The 20,854-nt window shown below is 34.0% G+C and overlaps 1 protein-coding gene and 1 long non-coding RNA gene across 3 annotated transcripts; both read right to left on the bottom strand.

Moving 5' to 3' along the window:
• Positions 8,810-10,466, bottom strand: LOC107632840 (protein MAIN-LIKE 1-like). The gene is made up of 2 exons (XM_016336485.2): positions 9,695-10,466; positions 8,810-9,589 (listed from the first exon to the last, which is right to left on the bottom strand). Exons 1-2 carry the CDS (start codon positions 9,776-9,778, stop codon positions 8,828-8,830), a joined length of 846 nt encoding a protein of 281 aa, XP_016191971.1. The 5' UTR covers positions 9,779-10,466; the 3' UTR covers positions 8,810-8,827.
• LOC107634333 lies at positions 13,209-17,542 on the bottom strand. Of its 2 annotated transcripts, none has more exons than XR_002359069.1 (4): positions 16,978-17,542; positions 13,808-13,911; positions 13,634-13,709; positions 13,209-13,535 (listed from the first exon to the last, which is right to left on the bottom strand). It is a non-coding gene; the product is annotated as an uncharacterized LOC107634333 (long non-coding RNA). The 2 variants fall into 2 exon arrangements; XR_001618849.2 differs by having other exon boundaries at positions 13,808-13,906.

Genomic DNA, 20,854 nt, shown 5'->3' with positions numbered 1-20,854 from the left:
GGAAAGAAAGAATGAAGATGCATTGCCATCCAACATCTATGAAGGGAAGCTACAAGCAGAGTTTAAAAAAGACAAAAAAAAAAAAATCCAAATGATGATGATTATTAAATCACTCTTTCACCTTAGCCCATGACAACAATAAATTCTGTTGGGCTGAATTTGTGGGCCGTGAAACGTCTTTATTGTTGTCATGGGCTAAGGTGGAAGAGTGGTTTAATACGCCCCCGCAAGCTGGAGGATGAAAGATGTCAAGAACACTAAGCTTATTCAGATTAAGATGGAAGGGTTGAGGAGACAAAGGCTTGGTGAAGATGTCAGCTAGTTGCCCAGAGGAGGGAATTGGGAGAAGTTTCATCACTCCAGCTTGAGCTTTTTGTCGAACCAAGTGACAATCAACCTCTAAATGTTTGGTCCGTTCATGAAAAACCGGGTTAGCAGTAATATGAAGAGCACTCTGATTATCACAATATAAAACTGGTGGGCAAATAGGAGAGATGCGTAAAAATTGTAACACATTTAGTATCCATTGAAGTTCACAAGTTGTGTTGGCAAGTGCACGATATTCTGCTTTCGTGGATGAGCGGGCAACATTGGTTTGTTTCTTGGTCTTCCAAGAGATTAAAGAACTGCCTAAGAAGAAACAATAACCTGTTAAAGATCGCCGAGTGTCAGGACATCCGGCCCAATCAGAGTCACTGAAGCCGAGAAGCTGAATTTCTGATTCCCTTGGAAAGAAAAGTCCTTTGCCGGGACTAGTTTTCAGATATCGTAACACATGCTTGGCAGCTTGAAGATGAGATTCAGTAGGAGATGCCATGAATTTACTTAATTGTTGAGTGGTATACATGATGTCCGGTCGAGTAGTGGTGAGATAGATAAGACGGCCAACCAAACGACGATATACAAAAGGGTCGGATAGCAGGGGACTTTTGTCTTGATATAGTCTTGTGGTACTATCCATTGGAACAGAGGCAGGTTTAGCACCTAATAAACCAGAATCTTCCAAAAGATCAAGACAATATTTTCTCTGAGATAAGCAAATTTCCTTCTTTGATTGAGCAACCTCAATACCCAAAAAATATTTTAATGGGCCCAAGTCTTTAAATCGAAAGTGTTGGTGCAAAATAGACTTAATGGCAGCAAGTTCAGAAATGGAATTACCAGTGAGAACAATGTCGTCAACATAGACTAAAAGGATAGAAATTTGATCACCAATGAATTTGACAAATAAACTATAATCAAATGAGGTCTGCTGATATCCATGAGATAGCAAAAGATGAGAAAGTTTGTCATACCACATACGACTAGATTGTCGTAAACCATACAGTGACTTTAGTAGCTTACAGCATTGATTCGGTTGAGGAGATATAAATCCAGGTGGCAGAGTCATATAAACATCTTCAGAAAGATCCCCATGTAAGAAAGCATTATTGACATCCAACTGATGTATAGGCTAATGCTTCATAGAGGCCAATGCCAAAACTAATCTGATGGTGGCAGGCTTGACAACAGGGGAGAAAGTTTTCAAGAAATCAACACCTTCAGTTTGAGTGAACCCTTTAGCCACAAGGCGTGCTTTATATCGATCAACTGAACCATCAGGCTTGCGTTTGATGCGATAGACCCATTTACAGCCAACCGGCTTAACCCCTGCAGGGCAATCAACAAGACGCCAAGTTTTGTTCATCTCAAGAGCATCCAACTCATCTTTCATAGCACTACGCCAATTAGAGTGTTGATTGGCGTCCTTAAAAGACTTTGGCTCAACGTCAGAATGTAGAGATAAAAGAAACTTTTTATGTGAAGATGAAAAAGAAGAAAAAGACATGACTGAAGATAAAGGATATTTGCACTTTGAGGGAGATTGATTTGTAGAGATGAGAGAGGAATTACATAAGTAATCAGAGAGATATGCTGGAGGTCAGTGAGACCGGTCGGAATGACGAGGATAAGGTTGCTCAGGTGGTGAAGAAGGTGACGGGGGATGAGAAGGTGATGGTGGACTAGTGTCTAGTGTTGAAAGTGATTCGGTGGTCATGGGTTCAACTTGGTTAGGAAATGATAGTGAGGAAGAAGGAGAGGTTGTTGGAGAAAATAAAGGACTAGGTGGAGTTGGGTCAATGGGTATAGGTGAGGGTTCAACTGGAAGACTAACTGAATCTTGTTTTTGAGAAGGTGTGTTTGGCAATGTTGGGCTGAGTGTCTGGAATTGGACATTTTTTGTGACTAAGGGCAAGATCATTTCATAAAAAATTACGTTTCTAGAAATCTCAATTCTTTTATCTTCTAAATCATAAATAATATATCCTTTAAAACCAGGTTGAAAGCCAATAAATACAGCCTTTTTAGCTCTTGGATCAAATTTTGATCTATTTGCCATTTTTGTAGAAACAAAACATAAGCATCCAAAAACTTTAAGGTCATGATAATTTGGTGGATGATTGAACAAAATCTCAAATGGTGTTTTAAAATTAATTGCGAATGATGGAACTCTATTAAGTAAATAAACAGCATGTCTAACAGCATAAGACCAAAAAGATGATGGTAAATTAGATTGAAACATAAAAGCACGAGCTATGTTCAAAATATGTTGATGCTTGCGTTCTACCCTTCCATTTTGTTGAGGAGTTTCAACACAACTACGTTGATGAATAATGCCCTTTGAAGCATAAAAATCAGGTAAAATAAATTCTGGTCCATTATCGGAACGAATAGTTTTGACTTTGGAGTTGAATTGTGTTTCAATTAAAGTAATAAAATTTTTTATTTGATTTTGCACTTCTCCTTTTGATTTTAATAAAGTAACCCATGTAAAGCGGCTAAAATCATCAACAATAGTAAAAAAATATTTATGATTATGAATAGAATTTTGTCGAAACGGACCCCAAATATCAAAGTGTAATAAATCAAAACTTGCATTAGCTTTGTTAAAACTTTGAGAAAAAGAAAGTTTCTTTTGTTTAGAAAGATGACAAATGTCACAAGCCTCGTCATGATGCATAGAGATAAAAGGAAATTGTTTATGTAAATGATTAAGTCTTTGCCCAGAAAGGTGTCCTAAACGAAAATGCCATATATTGGAAGGTGTAATGGGTGGAGATTGGATGGAATTTATGGAGTGTGTAGTAGATAAATTTTTACCGAAATTGGGTTCAAAGACATATAATCCCTCTCTCATTCTGGCCAAATCAATCGTCCCCAAATTGTTGCTCTGTAGAGTGCAAGAAGAAGGTGAAAAAGTGAGTTCACATATGAGTGCTGAAGTAATTTTTGAAACAGAGATAATATTAAAGTTGAAGTGAGGTAAATAAAGAACATCATGAAGAACCAAGGATGGTGAAAACTGAACGATGCCTTTATAAGAAACAGTAGTTCGAGAACCATTTGGAAAATGAACAATAATAGGAGAAATTTGTGTGTAAGAAATAAACCAAGATAAATTTGATGCAATATGATCTGTGGCACCAGAATCAATGATCCAAGTATTCAAGAATGAATCTCGATTTGAAGAATTGTTAACAGTAGAAAAGGTATTGAAAGAACAAAGATAATGAGTAATTGGACTTGGCAAAAGCTCAAGTTGATTTGAAGGACGAGCTTCTTCATTGAAAGGAAGTGCCATGAAAGAAAAGTGTTGGGATGACGAAAGGTCGAAAAGAGGCTCCGGATGAAGTTGCTGGTGTGCCCTTTCTCCTTGATCCATGGATGTCAGCAGAGCTCAAGAAGAGCTCTGATACCATAATAAAATTGTGAAAGAATAGGAAAATAAAAGAATTTGTGGACCGTGAGACGTCTTTATTGTTGTCATGGGCTAAGGTGGAAGAGTGGTTTAATAATGATTACAACAACTCTTGTAGAGAAGCGAAGTTAATGGCAGCATTCTTAAAGCACCGAATCAACGTGGATTCAAAGAAAGAGAGCAGTAGTTGGAGTAGAAGATGGATTGATCCCTTCTCTGCTCTTTCCAATGAACTTGAGGCTTTGGCCATATTAAAGATCACTTATGATGATGAGGGTTTCCACTTCTACGGGCAAAAGTACCTTGCAGTATACAATTTTATGAAAAAATTCAATAATGATTAAGACAAGTCTATCAAAAACAGAATACACACCGATTTCAGATAAAAAAATCAAAGAAGCAACATACATTACTGCTGAGTTTAACAACAATGATAAATTATCTCTTTCTAAATTTGTGGACAATGCTAGTTCTTTCAAAGTGTTCTTTTGTTACTTCAATGTGTAGTGGAGCAACAACATAAACTATAGTTTGGAGATAAATTCTTCAATCTCTTTATTATTTTCATCTTATGTAATTCATCTCTCAATAACCATGTATATACACACATGGCCACCATATATCTATATCCATCTTATTGCATACGATTTGAGACTCGCCATAAGCACTTTTTTTTTTCAATATATTTTTTGTTTGTTAAATGATCTTATGAAATATCATTGAAAAACTAGTTTTGAGGCAAGTTTAGTTTAATTTCAATAAAAATTTGCTAATTTTTTAATGTTCATTGGGTTGTCCGTTGTCAAAGACAAAACGATTTCAAAACCGAACATTAGCCATCCATCAGATTGTCTTGATTCTTGAATGGACAAAATTTTTATTTTAAAAATAAACTCGTAAAATATAAATTTTTTTTAGTCGGTCACATTCTTTAATCTACAACAAAAACACGAGCTGCCAATTTAAATAATTTTGTTTAGAACAGTTTTTTAAGAGTTTAATAGGATGTTAAAGCAAAAATAATACAATAGTTAATTGAAAATATTAAATAAATAAATATAGAATAGACTCCTCAAACATACACAAAGTATCTTAAATTTTAACAAAATAGAGATCAACACCCTACTAAAGAACTATTTTATGCTCTATTGTCTCCACTTTCTTCCTTTTCCATCCGTCTCTCTGCTATTTTTTCTTTTGTGATGACGCCTTCCTCCACTACTGTTGCCTAATGCCTTGTTCTTATCAGATATTATTTACATCTCTTCTGGCTATAGAAGAATATGATTGATACACTTTTGAAAACTGATCTTCAGCTGTGTTATTTTCCCTAGTGAGGAAGCACAAATTATGGTGCAATAGACTATTTTGCCGAATTTTTTCTTTTATTATATTTAATTTTTATTGTTAAATGAGATGAGATGATATTACTGTAATTTTGTTAAATTTATTTATCTTTTGTTTAAAATAAAATTTTTTTTGTCCTAATTTGAACAATGTTAACTCTCTAAAAAAAGATGGAATATAAGATTAAGATAGAGATGATGAAGTTTTAGATAAAAATTAAAAGATATAAATTAGAAGACATTAAAGTGTAATCAATATAAAGATAATGTATAAAGATGGGATATATAAGTTAAAAATTTAAATAACAGAGGAGCTAATAAAAAACCTGACAGAACAACTTAAATAATTATCACTATTTTTTACCTATTTAAATTGAAAATGATTTAATTTAAAAATAATAAACTATCTTAAATCATCTCACAACGATTCAGTAGGTAAAGTTATTAGAGTAGTAAATCGTAAATAGCAGAGATAATCATTATCTAAATATATACTAAATCTAAATCGTGGCACTCTGCACTCATTTAGTTGAACTTTGTGATAAATGATAGCATGCTACAGGAATTTAGGACACGAGTAATAAATAGTTACATTTTACAACGAATGCAAGTGAAATAATGAGCGAATGCAAATATAGAGTCCTACTAAAACAAAGAATCAAACTAAAATAAAGTATAATTAAAAAATAAATTCAACTAAAACAACGAGTACAAAGCATGTATGACGAAGGCTAGCACTTGCATGAAGTTAAGGAGCTTGGTTTACTCTTTTAAATAGACTATAGTAATAACCCATATTGAATCTTACCGTATTATCCCATAGTAATTGTTATTAGTTTTTTAAAAATATATTAATTTATTATCAATTTAAAGTGAGATAATATGATGTTAAATTTAGGTTAACTTTGACCTATTGATTTACAATGCTTTGAAAAATTTTTGACTATAATATTATTAAGTCTTTCATAAATTGGGAGGTCTATTTACTATCATATAAATTATATATCCGACAACAACATTATTATTATGTTAATCCACTAATATCATTTTTTTTCAATTAAGTGTACCAGTGATTCTAAACAATAAAGCATTTTATATAACCAAATCATAATATATATGCGTTTTTTTTTCTTTGTTTGTTTTCTTTTTCTTTTTTTTTTTTTCTTTCTCTTCATCATTCCTTCTTTTTTTAGTTGATTATTTCTTCCTCTCTTATTTTCTCCTCCTCTTCCTCTTCTTTCTCCTCTTCATTCATCATCATCATCATTATCTTTATCATTATTGTCAAGATTAGTATTGTTTCCTTCTTTTTCTTATATTTTTTTCTTATTTTTTTTATCTTCTTTGTTTGTTTATTTATTTGTGTATTTTAAAAATGTTTTATGAAGGAGAAGAATAAGAAAGAAAAGTAGAATACAAAAAATCACGATAAAGATGAAAAAGAAGAGAAATGACCCCGAAATTTTTTATATAAAACAAAATAAAATAGAAATGACATTGAAATTTGGAATTTTTGTTCCTTTATAAAATAAAATAAATAATTATTTTCTCAGAAAATATTTTTCATCTTTATTTTTAGGAATACGATTTTTTTTCTTTTTTTGCGATTAAGAGCAAGTTCACCGCACCTCCCGGCGAACTCTATGATGAGTTCGGAGATAAAAGCAGGCCTATTGGAGATCAAGCAGCCACAATTTTTCTAATTACTTTCTTCCTCACTATTGGCATTGTTGCTACGATGTCAGAAAATCCATTGTTATCCATTCATTGCGATGGTGAAATAGTTTATGATGAAAAAGGTTCAATTATCTTTAGATCGGGCCAACCGATAATTACGTATATGACACCGAAAATCAACAGTTTAACAGCTTTGAAGAATTTGATATTGCATGCCCTCGGACAACAGGAGTCTAAAAGGGTGAAAAAATTTACTACAGATATCCGATCGAGTTAGATGGCAACTTGTTTTATAAAAGGTATGTTACGTTTGTGTTGTCTTTGTCTCTGTTGCTAGTGTATTTATCAGATCATCGTTGTGAGCGATATTTCTATTGTTTTGAATTAGGTACCAGTTGCGCGACGACGAGGACGTACGGCTTATAAGGTCGTGGCACAACCGATGGACTAATATTCATCTGTTGGAATTATACGTGTTTCTTGTTGAGTTTGGTGGCCGAGGATCATCTGCAGATACTGTCGATGATAGTCTGACGAGTGGCGTTGTTAGAAGAACTATCAGAAGGACGATGGTGGACCGAAATATGTCATCTCAGGGTAGTCAGGAGGGGTCTAATGTTGAAGTTCGTAACGTTGACTTAATGGATGACGGTCTTGAAAGTCATGACAGTTCTGCTATTAGAGATCCGATGATGGAGCAGTATGAAGTCAACCTCGATGATGGAGACGATGCTGACGAAGAACCACCCGAAATCCCTGATGATGGTGACGAGGAAGAGGAGATGAACTACTATGGTGACACACAGATTGCTCTGACACAGCCTGCCATTTCTCGACCATATGACCGGCCGGATCATTTCACTAGGTTGAATCTCGATGCAATGACTTCGTATTGGTCGTTTACCCAAGGAGGTACTGAAGAAGACCTAAGCAACGAGTTTGAGGCTAGACAACAATTTGGGAACAAGGAAGCAGTCATGTTGGCAGTTAAGCAGTACAGCATCAGGAGGGGTGTGAAGTACAAAATAGTAGAGAGTGACCATTGGAGGTACAATGCACGATGTATCCAGTTTGGACCCGGTTGTAATTGAAGCATACTTATATCATATCGCCGAAAGCAAGAAAGGTGGGAGGTTAGGAGATACACTGGTCCTCATACTTGCATGCAAACTTTGATGGGGCAAGATCATCGTAGGTTGGATTCAAAAGTGATTGCACAACACATTATCACGATGGTCAAGGCCGATCCGACAATCAGCATCAGGGTTTTACAAGGAGGTGTGGAGAATCACTTTGGTTACAAGGTGTCGTACAGAAAGGTTTGGCTTGCAAAACAGAGAGTCATCACTAGAATATATGACGATTGGGAGGAGTCATACAACGAGCTTCCTCGGTGGTTATTCGCTATACAGATGTACTTGCCAGGTAAGATTTATTTTCGGTTTATTTATTCGCTATTAAATAATTCAGCCATGTACAAAAAGCTGAGTAATGTATGTCCATTTAGGTACTTGGGTGCAACTAGTGACATAGCCTTGGCCTACCTCCACCGACACTGTGATGTTTCATCGGGTCTTTTGGACGTTTCCACCGTGTGTTGAGGCCTTCAAGCATTGCAAGCCACTTATCTCTATTGATGGCACCCACCTATATGGTAAATACGGTGGAACTTTTTTGATGGCCATAGCGCAAGACGGGAATGCAAACATTCTGCTCGTTGCATTCGCAGTTGTTGAGGGTGAGACAAAGGAGGCGTGGTTGTTCTTTCTTTCGTACTTACGGGAGCATGTTACACCACAACCAGGGGTGTTAGTGATTTCAGACAAACACAAGTCCATTGATGAAGCACTAAATGCCGAAGGGAGTTTATGGAAACCGCCGCATGCCTTCCAAGCATTTTGTACAAGACACATTGCAGCGAATTTCATGACCCAAGAACAAAGACTTGAAGAAGGTTCTTATTAATGCAGCGTACTCGAAGTCGCATCATGAGTTCGCTCATTATTATGGCCGTCTGAGGGGAAAAAACGTAGCTATTACAAACTGGCTTGAAGAAATGCCACGGTCACAGTGGGCACAGTATGCTGATGACCAGGGAAAAGCGACGAGCATCAAACCCATCGGGCCGTACTAACGGAATACGGTGGTAGGCCCAAGAAAGCATCAAGCTGACGCATCCTCCCAAGTTGCGCTGACCATGCTCCGTGGCCTGGCACATCTGGCGGTACAGCCATGCCAACACAGCCGAACTCCACGACAACCTGCCACACGCATCAAGGTCCTCCAGCAGGGGAAGCCACCTGATATGCACCTGAGAGTCAGATGCATCGGAGAAGAGGATACCACCTATCAACGACATGATGTATCCTCTCGTATACCTCATCAACCGATCCTCTTTGGCATCTTGCTCTACCTCTCCACAAACTGTGTTGTGGAACCAAGTAAGCTTCACAGTCCACTTCGTCTGTGACTGCCTGTCCTCTGGGCTGGGAACAACACCTAGTATTTGCTCACATAACACCTCAATGGTCCATCCCTGGTAGTGTTGCTCCCACCCATCTATACATCCACTAACAGGATCACCGTCAATCCTAAGGCCCAACTGATAGGCCACGTCCTGCAGGGTGATAGTCATCTCTCCGCACGGTAAATGAAATGTGTGGGACTCAGGCCTCCACCTCTCTATCAACGCCGAGGCAAGCGACCAATCATGCTCAAACTCGACCATATATGCGACGTACTCAAACCCGGCTCGTCTCAGATATGGCCTAATCTGCTTTGGCGGCCGTGTCATCAAGTTCTGTCTGGTGCGCAAGATCCGAGGCGCCTACGAAACAGAAAATTTTTTTTAATAAAAAATGGTACAGTGAATAAATACAATAGCAAGTTCACTTTTTATTCAATACAATAAAAAAAGGTTAAAAAATCATACCACTCGATCAAGCCTCCCAGCGATGTGCTCAGCGTGATCCAATCTATACATCTCATGCTCATAACCCAATAACTGATGCTCCATCGAAACACAATCTAGTAAAATAAAATCACATACTATATTATTAAAAATAAAATAAATGAAAAATAGCTTATAAACCTACTAATTTTAAGCTTACTCTATCTAAATGACGTCGTCATGTAACTAATTAATTTATAACTAACTCAACCCTAAATTTTATTGCTCACGTTTCTTTCTTATCTTACTTAACCTAATTGATTATTCGATTAATTACCTTCTAATTCACAACGCTATCTAATACCTCTGACTAAATTATCTGATAATATACTTTTCTATATTCTTTAATATGTTGATAGACACCCACTATACTAAAAAATGGCGACATAAAATAATATACCTAACATAACAACACTATAAAGTACGTCTAACTAACTAACATGTAAACAATAAATCTGTTATTCTAACTAACAAACGATCTATACCTAACAATTTTATCTAACATGTAAACAGTAAACCAAATAATTCTAGTTAACATAAAAAAAATAGACTATTATTTACTAACCTGGAACTGAGAAAGTCGCTCGCACTAAACTTCACAAATGTCGAAAAGGCACAAAAAAAGTAAAAGAGAAAATTTGAAAGAAAGAATTGATGAAGAAAGCGACAAACCAAAATGGTCCCACTAGTATATATAGTCTGTCGAACTCATCATAGAGTTCGCCGGGGGGCGAACTTACTCTTAATCCAAAAAAAAATCGTATTCCTGAAAATAAAGATGGAAAATCTTTTCTGGAGAAATAATTATTTATTTTATTTTATAAAAGAAAAAAATCCTAGAAATTTGTTATATAAAACATAAAAATGTTACCATAATAAACACATTTGAATTTATCTCCCTGTCATATTTTAAGACAATTTATTGTTTAGGACTTAGGAGTATACAATTCAATTTTAGAATAATTTTGTTTTAATAAAATTCTCTATTTTTGAAGTAAAACATAAGAAGATACCAAAAAAATATTTGTACCAATAACAAAACATAAAAACAAGGAGAAGAACATGTTTGGAGATAAAAAAAAAAAAAAGAAGACAAAACATAAAGAAAAAGTAGAAGAATAAGATATGTTGGGAGAAATTTTGGTACTATGCTTGAGAAGTTTTAATGATATTTTAAAAAAATTTCGGTGCAAATTTTGTTTTTAATAATTTTTAAGTAGTTAAGAATTTTTTGTCATTGTTAAAAAATTTTGGTATCAAAATTCAAAAATTTCTTATGTCAAGCTTAAAAAATATCGGTGTTATTTTTCTGATAAATTTAGACAATTCAAAATTTTTCTTTTCCTCGCCTTATCGTTATCATCATCTTTTTTTTCTTCTTCTTCTCTTTTTTGTTTTTTCTTTTTATAATTTTTCTTTTTTTAAATAAGAATAAAAATAAAAAAAAAACATCAAACAAAAAATAATAATAAAAATATTGCAATAATATCATAAAGAAGAGAAGAAATAAAAAAAAATTGCATAAAACAAAAAGAAAATATAAAGTTATGTATTATTCTTTGGTCTACTTACAAAACTTATATTTTTAAGGATTTCTAAATCTAATGCCAATCTAAATCAACGCTAATTCATTCATAATAGAAAAAATAGCTTTTTTATATAAAGAGAGCTCAATATTACCATATTTTCTTAAACCAATGTTTAAAATATGAATCTCCTATTCTTATTAATATATAAATCGTCCCAAGACTATATATATTAGATAATATATTAAACGCTACACCTTAGGATGATTTATGCATGGAAGTCTTAAAAAAAGTGCACATAAATCGTCCCAATGTACTGAGCTTCCCAAAATGAACATAAATTGTCCTAAGGTAAGTAGGTTTACACGTTTTTACCCTAAAATACATTAGGGTAGGATGATTTATGTGCATCCACAATACACAACATCCTACTACAATTTATGTGCAATAAGCTAATGCATAATAGGCTGTGACGATTTATGCATATAATCAAACTCTCAATAGCTTCCCATGAGCAACATTTGCCAAAGAGAACCTCCATTGACGGCGAGGAAAGTCTTGGAAGGAAGGAAAGTTAAGGAAGAAGACGGTCCACAGCAAAGGAGGAAGAAGAATCCTTGGAGTCAACGGCAGAGCAAGGCAGGGGCAAGTGGGTACCAGTGCATGGCGCAGCCCGAGGCAGAGGACGGCAACGGCAGCTACAAATCGTTGTGGCGGAAGCGTCGGTGGGCGGCGGAGGGAGAAGTTTGCGGTAGTGCCAGGCAGGGCAAGGGGATAAGCAGTTTTGGTGAAAGATGGTAGGAAATGAGGGAGACATGTACCGATTAAACGGTATTGCGCACTGAAGGTTCCAAAAGGCTTAGAGAGAGGGGGTCGAATCTATGGCCTTCTTTAACTTTGATTAGTTAAGCCGTAAAACCAAAAATTAATCTTGGCTTTTGTTTGGTCTGCACAGCAGATTATGCAGGAGAAAATTTTGTTTTGTCTCATAAAAACTAGAAAAAACAGAACTAAAGCAAAGAAGAAGAAGGTGACACAACCATATATCCTGATTCAGTTGCCTTGTGCAATGCAACCTACATCCAATCTCCACCACAACCTTGGTAGAATTTTTACTATCTTTTAAGTATTACATACACCAATTCTCTAGGAGTCAACGTAATCCTATATGAGACACATCAAGTTTCAAGATAAACTTGATTTGGTAATGCAACTAACATAAGTAGACACATCCATATCAAGACACTTCCATCAGAAGACAATTCCATTATTTCTCGACTCCTACGAACAATACATGACTAATACATGACTAACATAAGTAGACACATCCAAAAATAATACCTTGAAACCTCAACATGTTTCACCACTGAAAATAAAAATACTTCAAAACGTCGCAATCATGTGCCAAAAAAGACAAACCAATATCTAAAAGACAAGATTCACATCCACATTACATGCATTCTCGTTGAATTGACCAACAAAGCTCAACAAGGTTCATAGAACAAGTAAACACTAACAACATAAGAATCCAAAACATACAGTTAATGTGTGTAAGACGAGAAAAATATCAAGTCCCAACAAAACATAGATAAACATGTGAGTGTATCCCTGGCCTAGGTAAACAAAAATGTAATAGACATCTCTTTTTTTTGCAAGTTTAGCTCCTTTTGATGGGCTTTTTCTTTAGTAATCCTGCAGCTAGGGGTGGAAACAGGTCAGGCCAGGCCAGGCTTTGCTCTTAACAGGCCTGCCCTATCATGTAGTCAATTAGCCTGAGTCTGGCCTGCAGCCTGCTATAGACTTTTTTTAAAGTACTAAACCTGACATGTTATTCAGTCTAGCCTGACCTGAAGCCTGTTAAAAGGCCTAATAATTTTTTTTTACAAAAATAAAAATAATATTTAAAAAATTTATTTTTCAATAAATTATGTATTAACAGGCCCAGGCAGGCCTGACAGGCCAATAAGGCTAATTAGTGAGTTTGGACCTGGCCTATTAACATAATAAGGCTTTTATAAGAGTCTGAACATGTGCCTATTTTATAACAGGTCAGGCCAGGCCAAGTCAAACACAGGCCAGGCTACAGGCCCCTGGGAGACTGCCTGACCTTTTTCCATCCTTACCTACAACTCGCTGAAGCATGCTCTTTGTGCTAGGTGCTGTGAATAGTGTCCTAACATCCTTACGTTTGTTCATTGGTTGGTTCCGGCGGCATTCAAAGCATCTCCAATGGCTAAATTTTTATGACATAGAAAGATGTCAAGCATTATTTCCAACCTATATTATTTGATGGTGTCCTGCATGTGAAAATCAATGTTGAATCACTGCATTTAAGAACAGAAAGTGATGTGTGTTTAAATAATTAGTTAGTTAGCTATAGAATTTGGAAGCTCACATAATTCCAGTCATTCAGATTCCCACTGTCGATCCAGTACTCCATGAATTTTATGGCGTATACACCACAATCAAAACTATGTGAATGGAAACAACAGGCTGTATTAGGAGAACTGGTATGCATCTCAATGAAACTTACCAACTAAGATATTGCAAGAATTTGAGGGGGACTCACCTATTTGGTTGTATTGAAATAGAGGCATATGTGCAAGGCAGGCCTTTTTTATTGGGCTTATAAGTGGGGATGACCACCTTTGCGATGTCTTCAATGAGCCTTCCCTTAAAACACATTCAAAATTTAACCGGAATTCAATAATAAGGGTTAAATAGAGCAACAGAGTCACGAGATATTGTGGTACCACATATGCATCTTATAATACCGTCACTATCAGAATGTTATGCTTCCGCCTGCGTCACTCTAATAGCTTGGATATTACGACGACTCTAATTATATTTAATACTAAAATAGGAGCTTGTTTAAAACTTAAAACTCGCATAACCTTTCGAAAGACTTTTTTGTTGAAAACATATATATACATACTTACAAAGAATACATATATACATATAGTATCAATATACAAACTTTACATATCATAAATCCTATCCTTCTTACAAAATTGGTAAAGATAAAGGCGAGAAAAAAATATAACATCTAAAACAATACAAAAATATCGTATAACAAAACTAGAAATAAAGTCTTCATAACTTCTTCGTCCATGTCCTGAAAAAGGGAAAATCTGTAGGGGAGTGAGAACATCGTCCTCGCTGGTTCTCACTATAGGGTTACAGAATTGCTATAATAAGAGACGTAAAATAAAACTGTTTTCAGAGTACAGTGATCGTTGCTCGCCTTATGTATCTTTTCAAAAACCGAATGTTTACATTCAAAAATCCAAAAAAATCCTCTTTAAAAGAGAACTTAGTTAATTCCTCAAAATCCAAAACCTTTGTCCTTTCTTGTAAAATCTTAAAAAATTTTCTAAACAATATGAATGACCAACCTATTTCAATCATAGGTATCTTAAGTCTATACTAAACCAATTTGATTTTTCATACAGAACTAGACATCAAACACAAACCAATCATGGCATCAGACCCAAACAACTCAATCAGCATCCAATCCATCATAATTCAACCAATTTCAGTCAAAATACACAAGTAAAGAGGTTCAAACACAATATAAGCAGTTACATCAAGTATAGCAATTAGTAATTAAACATAATTATTCACATAGGTAAACCAATTACAATATGCACATCAAAACAATGTCACATAGATGCATATGATGAATGTCTATCCTACTGGCTGTGATATCACATTGTCGGTTCAATTGTCAACCCGACAGATTCCCATGAGAATGTTGCCATTCGGTCACGAATAAAATAGGTACCCCCAGGGATATTGTGCCCGGCACATGGTCCAAAGATATAATGTCCGCACATACTCTTATAATTTCGAAAGGATGTGAGTGGGATAATCTGCCTCCGACCTCACATAACCCACGGATATAGTGTCGGGCACACTCTTGCAGCAGAAGATCTGCTACACCAGGGATATAGTGTCCTACACACTATCGTTCCTGGAATATCACTCATCATAATTTCCAATTTCTCAAATCAATTTCCTTTAAAACCAAAATCCATTTCTTTGGTAACATTTTTTGAAAATTCCAAACCTTTCAAAATCATATCAATTGTAATTTTCTTTCAAAAGTCATGAAAAATTGTTCATTCTAAATCAGAATTTGGTGACAAAATTTTTCAGTAGAGTCTCAAGACTTTAGGGTAGAATAACCTATCTCATTTCTTTAAATTCATTGAAAATCTCTAAAATTTTAGCTTCTTATTTTGAATAAATAAAAATAGAATTTAAACCAAAACCAAGTTATTTAAACTGAAAGCCAAAGATTATTACTAGAATACTAATTCCAACAAGATTATTTAGATTATAAAATAATGTTTTAGCTTAACCACTTTAATTTATAAACACCAGACTAAAGATTATTTAGACCAGTTTAACCTTTAAATGAAAAGTAATTTTAATGGTATCAATTAGGGGTGTAAGTTATCGAACCAAACCGAAATTTATCGCAAAACCGAACCGAAATTTACAACAACTGAATAAAAACCGAAAAAATTTGGTTTTTTTGGTTTTTTTCCGATGTAAACCGATCGGTTTGGTTCGGTTTTCGATTGGCTCGACAGAAACCGAACCGAACCGAACTGAACCACAGAAGTGGTTAGTAATACATTGAAATGGAAATTTTAGACTTAACAAATGTGTTTGTTTTATGTTTAGTTGTTGGAATGAGTTGAAATTGTGTTGAATTTGAATGTAATGTAATATTATTTTAATTTATTGATTGTTTTGAACATCATTTTACTAAGATTAATTTTCTATTAGTTAGGATTTAAAACCGAAAACCGACCGAACTAAACCGTTTTTGGTTCGATTCGGTTCGGTTGGTTTTTGATCCAAAATCGAACCAAACCGAACCGATAACACCCCTAGTATCAATGAAGTCCAAAATGATCTTGAGGATGAAATTTCACCAGACTTTATTACTGGGATACTAGTTTCAACAAGTGTATTAAAATCCCACCAAAGTTAGATCCAAAGATATAATCCTCCTCCTTCAAATTAATCTGATGGATCAAATGGTGCATATCATCCGAGACTGGTAAAGCACACAGGCCAGGAATGAAAACAAAGTTGAAAATTATTAGAAAGTGATATATTTTGTGAAAGTCCATAAACTAAATATCAACTAAGGAATAAAAATTTTCAACATCCAACTACTAATTTTTGCTTAATCAACACAATCAAAGTTCGAATGATTAATTAGATTTCTACATGTAATCATTTGAAAGCAACATCCATTAACCATATTCACATCAATAACACCTAACGTATCAAAACAAACACTAATCAGTGATAATCATACATATTAGTTGAATCAAGGAACGATCTATGAAAATTAGCTCTTACTCAGCAATACAAATCATCACACTCCATCACTCTGAAGACACATCTGAAGTAACGTTCAATAGCTGCGATTAAAACTACTATTTTTCATTTTCCTTTTAACTCAGCAATACAAAATATCACTCCTAATTTACAGTGCGGTAACGACCAGAAATGATCATGACCCAATTATACGTTGACCACATTCAAATCATTTTCAACCCGGACATATAGACACATACGAATTAATTCACCTTTTTTCCTTTTCTAAAAGAATCCACACACTCAAGGAACCATGTTGTGTCAATCTTAAACCCTATGAAATACTGACAAATGAAACCCAGTACCAGCAATTAATGGAAATCTTGAAGAACCACTTACCTGTTAGTGCAGCGTCAGCACCGGAGGGAAGACACGCTGCGCGGTGGGCTCGGACGCGAGACAGGTAGCGGCGGTGGGAGGGGATGTAGAGGCCGATTAGCAACGGGCTTGCTAGTGACTCCACGACGCCGGAAGAGTTCAGTCGTGGCATGTGTTAAGGCGAAGCAAGGAGGCGGCATCGGGTTGGAAGCCGGACGATTGGACGCGTCTTCAAACATGCAGTAGAGGCGGCGACGCTTGGGCGACTGCGGAAAGGTACTCACGAGTGGCGTTGTTTGGTTTTCCGGCGGCGTTGACTCCCGTTGATGGTGACGACCGTTGAAGACTGCAACGAGGATGGGTTGTGCGGCGCTGAAAGTGGAGAGGGAGGGGGGAGTGGCTGCACAGTAACAAGATGTGGGTAAAGGGAAATTAGGTTTACAATAGTAAATTCGTGACATTAGGATTAACTTAAGTTAATTGGGAGGCGAATGCTAGTGTGTAGATGTTAAATTTTTTTTATATGTATAAATATATAGGTATCAAGATTTTAGAGTGCTGGGGTATGTGAATTGTTACCGTGACTAATAAAATCCACATTCTTAAAAATTTGTTTTTCTTGGCGCCATATTTAACTTTGCTTATTGTTAATTATCAGCTAACAAAAATTAATCACTAAGATTAGTAAAAAAAAATAAATATTTTTAAATTTTATTTATGTTTTTATTGTCATTATTTTTTATTTCTTTAATAATTAATTAATAAAAACATTCTTTTAAAAAAAATCACTTGATAGAGGCACAAATATTTTTTTAAAATAATGAAATCACTTTTAAAAATCTAATTAAAGTATGTTAAATTACTTCAAAATCTTTATTATTAAATAACTAACTAATACTATAAATATCTAAATGTCTTGATTCGCTACTCTAACTCTTTTTTACAAAATAAATTTTTGAATGTGTGGGTCCCAATGCTATAAAAAATGTTGTCTTTGATTTCTGTGCATTGTAACAAATTGTATTATAAGTTTGACACCTGTTATCTATATGTAGAAAAAATTTAACATCTATACGCTAGCATTTGCCTAATTGAGAATGTGGCTTTTTGAATGAAATGAGTTTTGGGTCCATCCCAATAAAAGTTGACAAGACCACTGTTGATAATGTAGCAGAATTGTTATTATTATTATTATTATTAACCAAAGAGAATGTCGAAACAGAAATCAGTTCCGATATTTACAAGAAGATACATATGCAACTATGTATGACATTTTTAATAATAATAATAATAATAAGATAAATTTTATTCAATTTTCTCTAAAATAAAGAATAAATTATAAATTTAGAAAAAAATAAAAATATTTAATAGTCAGCAAATATATATTTTGGTAAATTTTTTTTAGTTATTGATTGAATTTGACCATTTCTTACTAAATAGAACCGTATAAATAAAAAAATAAAAATCACATTATCAAATAATGAGAAAAAGGTAGGTATTCAGATACGATTGAAATATTTCTTTTAGGTTAAAATCATATTATCAAAATTTAAGTTAGATAAAAATTCGTTCATAAAATATATAAGAATGACTTTATCAAATGATGTACTTCGATATAAGAATGATTTTGTCCTTCACATTCACATTCTCTTCAACTTCATTCTCCTCATTTGTATCCTTTCCACTTGCATCTTTCACATTTTTTTCCTTTTGTTTCTTTGACTTCCTGGATTTCTTAATCCTCACAACAACATGCTTACAATCACACCTGATTCTTCTTTGGTCATTCTCTATGTATCTTATTTCTCCCTTCATATATAACATGGTCCTTCAAAGTATTCTTGAATGTTTCAATGGTTGAAAATTCCATCCCCAACTCAAAATAAACTTTACCAAACCCAGCCCCCTCATTGATGCTGGTTCCTCTACCTCCTCATCGCACTCCTCATCTTCTTCATTATTTTCATCAACATTAATACCAGCGGCTCCAAAATGTGGTCCATCAACACCAGCAGATTTTATTGTTGTATTTGTAGGCCCTACGACACTAATAGGCCTGGCAACAACACTAAGCCTAACAACACCACTTGGGCCATAACCTATTGGCCCATCTTTATTCCTCACATTCACATATGTTGGCCCGCCAACCTTCTTGCTACTCAATGGAATCTTCCTTATTGTGGTGCTACTTTTAAATTCTTTATTTAACTTCCTTAACACATTTCATTGAGTTTTTGTTTTTTTTTCACTCCTAATAATCTTTTTTTCATCACCACACATTCATCTTCACTACTATCATCACTAATCTTAGGGGTCTATACGACTCATCCTCTATGATCTCATAGTCAGCATCACTAGAAGAACTGTTGGATTGATCACCATCAAAATCAAACTCTTCATCATCAAGTAGAGATAACATTATTTGGTGATCAAAGTACAAATAAAATTTTAGAGTCTTCTTGTTTTTTTCTTTGTATGCTCGTAACTCATTGATCTCAGCATCTCCATAGTATTTTGTTCAAATTTGAGGTCAGAAGCCGTAGAATCAAACTAGTACATAGCTTTGTAATCATGATGCCTAAGTCTTTTGAACATGGTTTTTAAATTAAAGAAACACAGCAAGTCAATATCCATTTTGGAAAACTTGTGCACTTTTCCATTAATATACAGCATCATATCCTTATTATTTCGCACAAAATGATATAGAGGGAGATAAGGTTGTAGTGGTATAAGGTTTTTATGTAAAAACGAGTGAATTGTGGAGTTTGGTGTCTTTTCGAATTTAATTTCGTTGATATAGAGGAAACTAGTGGGTGTTAAACGTAGCGCTTCATACAAATTCATGGACTGTTTTATCCTTTTGAACACGTCGATACTTAACTGTCACGTGTGCGAATTTATGTGCCAACTTAGCATTCTTCGTTAGTGAGTTACGCCAGAAAATAGAGAAAAGATTATTATGTATGACAAAAAAAAACTAGAGATTAAAATAGAATATTTTAAAATATCCAATTTTTGTTGTAAAATAAATAAATAAAGAAGAGAAAATAAATATAAAATAAAAAATATAAATAGAAAACTATTGTAGCATATATATAAAAAAAAAGAAGAATATTTTTGTTGTATATCTTTTGTCTGAGACCTCCTCACAATTTATACACGCATAATATTTATTTTTTAATTTTATTTAAGTTCAGTTGAACTTGGAAGTTTCATTCTCTTATCATAAAAAAATTAAGGTAAATTTTAAGGTATAGATTCAGATTGTCTATATGTATAGATTTTTAGTGTCTCATTTAGATAGGAGTACGTATTGCTCTGCTATTTTTGTATTTATCAGGTGAAGCAGTTGTTATTATGATGAGTATCAAAAATAGCATAAATTTGTTTCCACTAATTAGAAATAATATAATGTGATGTGATGTTAATTACCTTGTTAAATTTCGTTGAGATTATTGGTTTTTTGGACAAAAAAATGTATGTCCGATGATGTTAATTATATATTTTTTCTTAAGATCTTTTTTATCTGGCTTTCTTTTAAGATTAAAAAACGGTTATTATAAATAAATCATAAAAAAATGTTTTATGATCAGATAATAAAAAAAATGACATATAATATTTTTTTATTGTTGATCAAACTTCGTTTGTCTAACTTTAAAACAAAAAGGTACAAATTTAATTATTTTTATTTTATTTTTAAAAAATTAATTGATTCAATTTGCTTAATTATTTTTTATTTGACCATTTCGATGTTAAAAAAAAGTTGAATTTGAATTACTATGTCAGTTACTAATATTTAAATCAACAAATTTTAATTATTATATGTCAATTACTAATATTTAATTTTATTTTGTCAAAAAAATTAATTATGATGTAATTTTTTAAAATTTATCAAACT

The sequence above is a fragment of the Arachis ipaensis genome, chromosome B03 (assembly GCF_000816755.2).
Source record: "Arachis ipaensis cultivar K30076 chromosome B03, Araip1.1, whole genome shotgun sequence".
Classification (NCBI taxonomy): Eukaryota; Viridiplantae; Streptophyta; class Magnoliopsida; order Fabales; family Fabaceae; genus Arachis; species Arachis ipaensis.
This window is presented reverse-complemented; position numbering and strand designations above follow the sequence as displayed.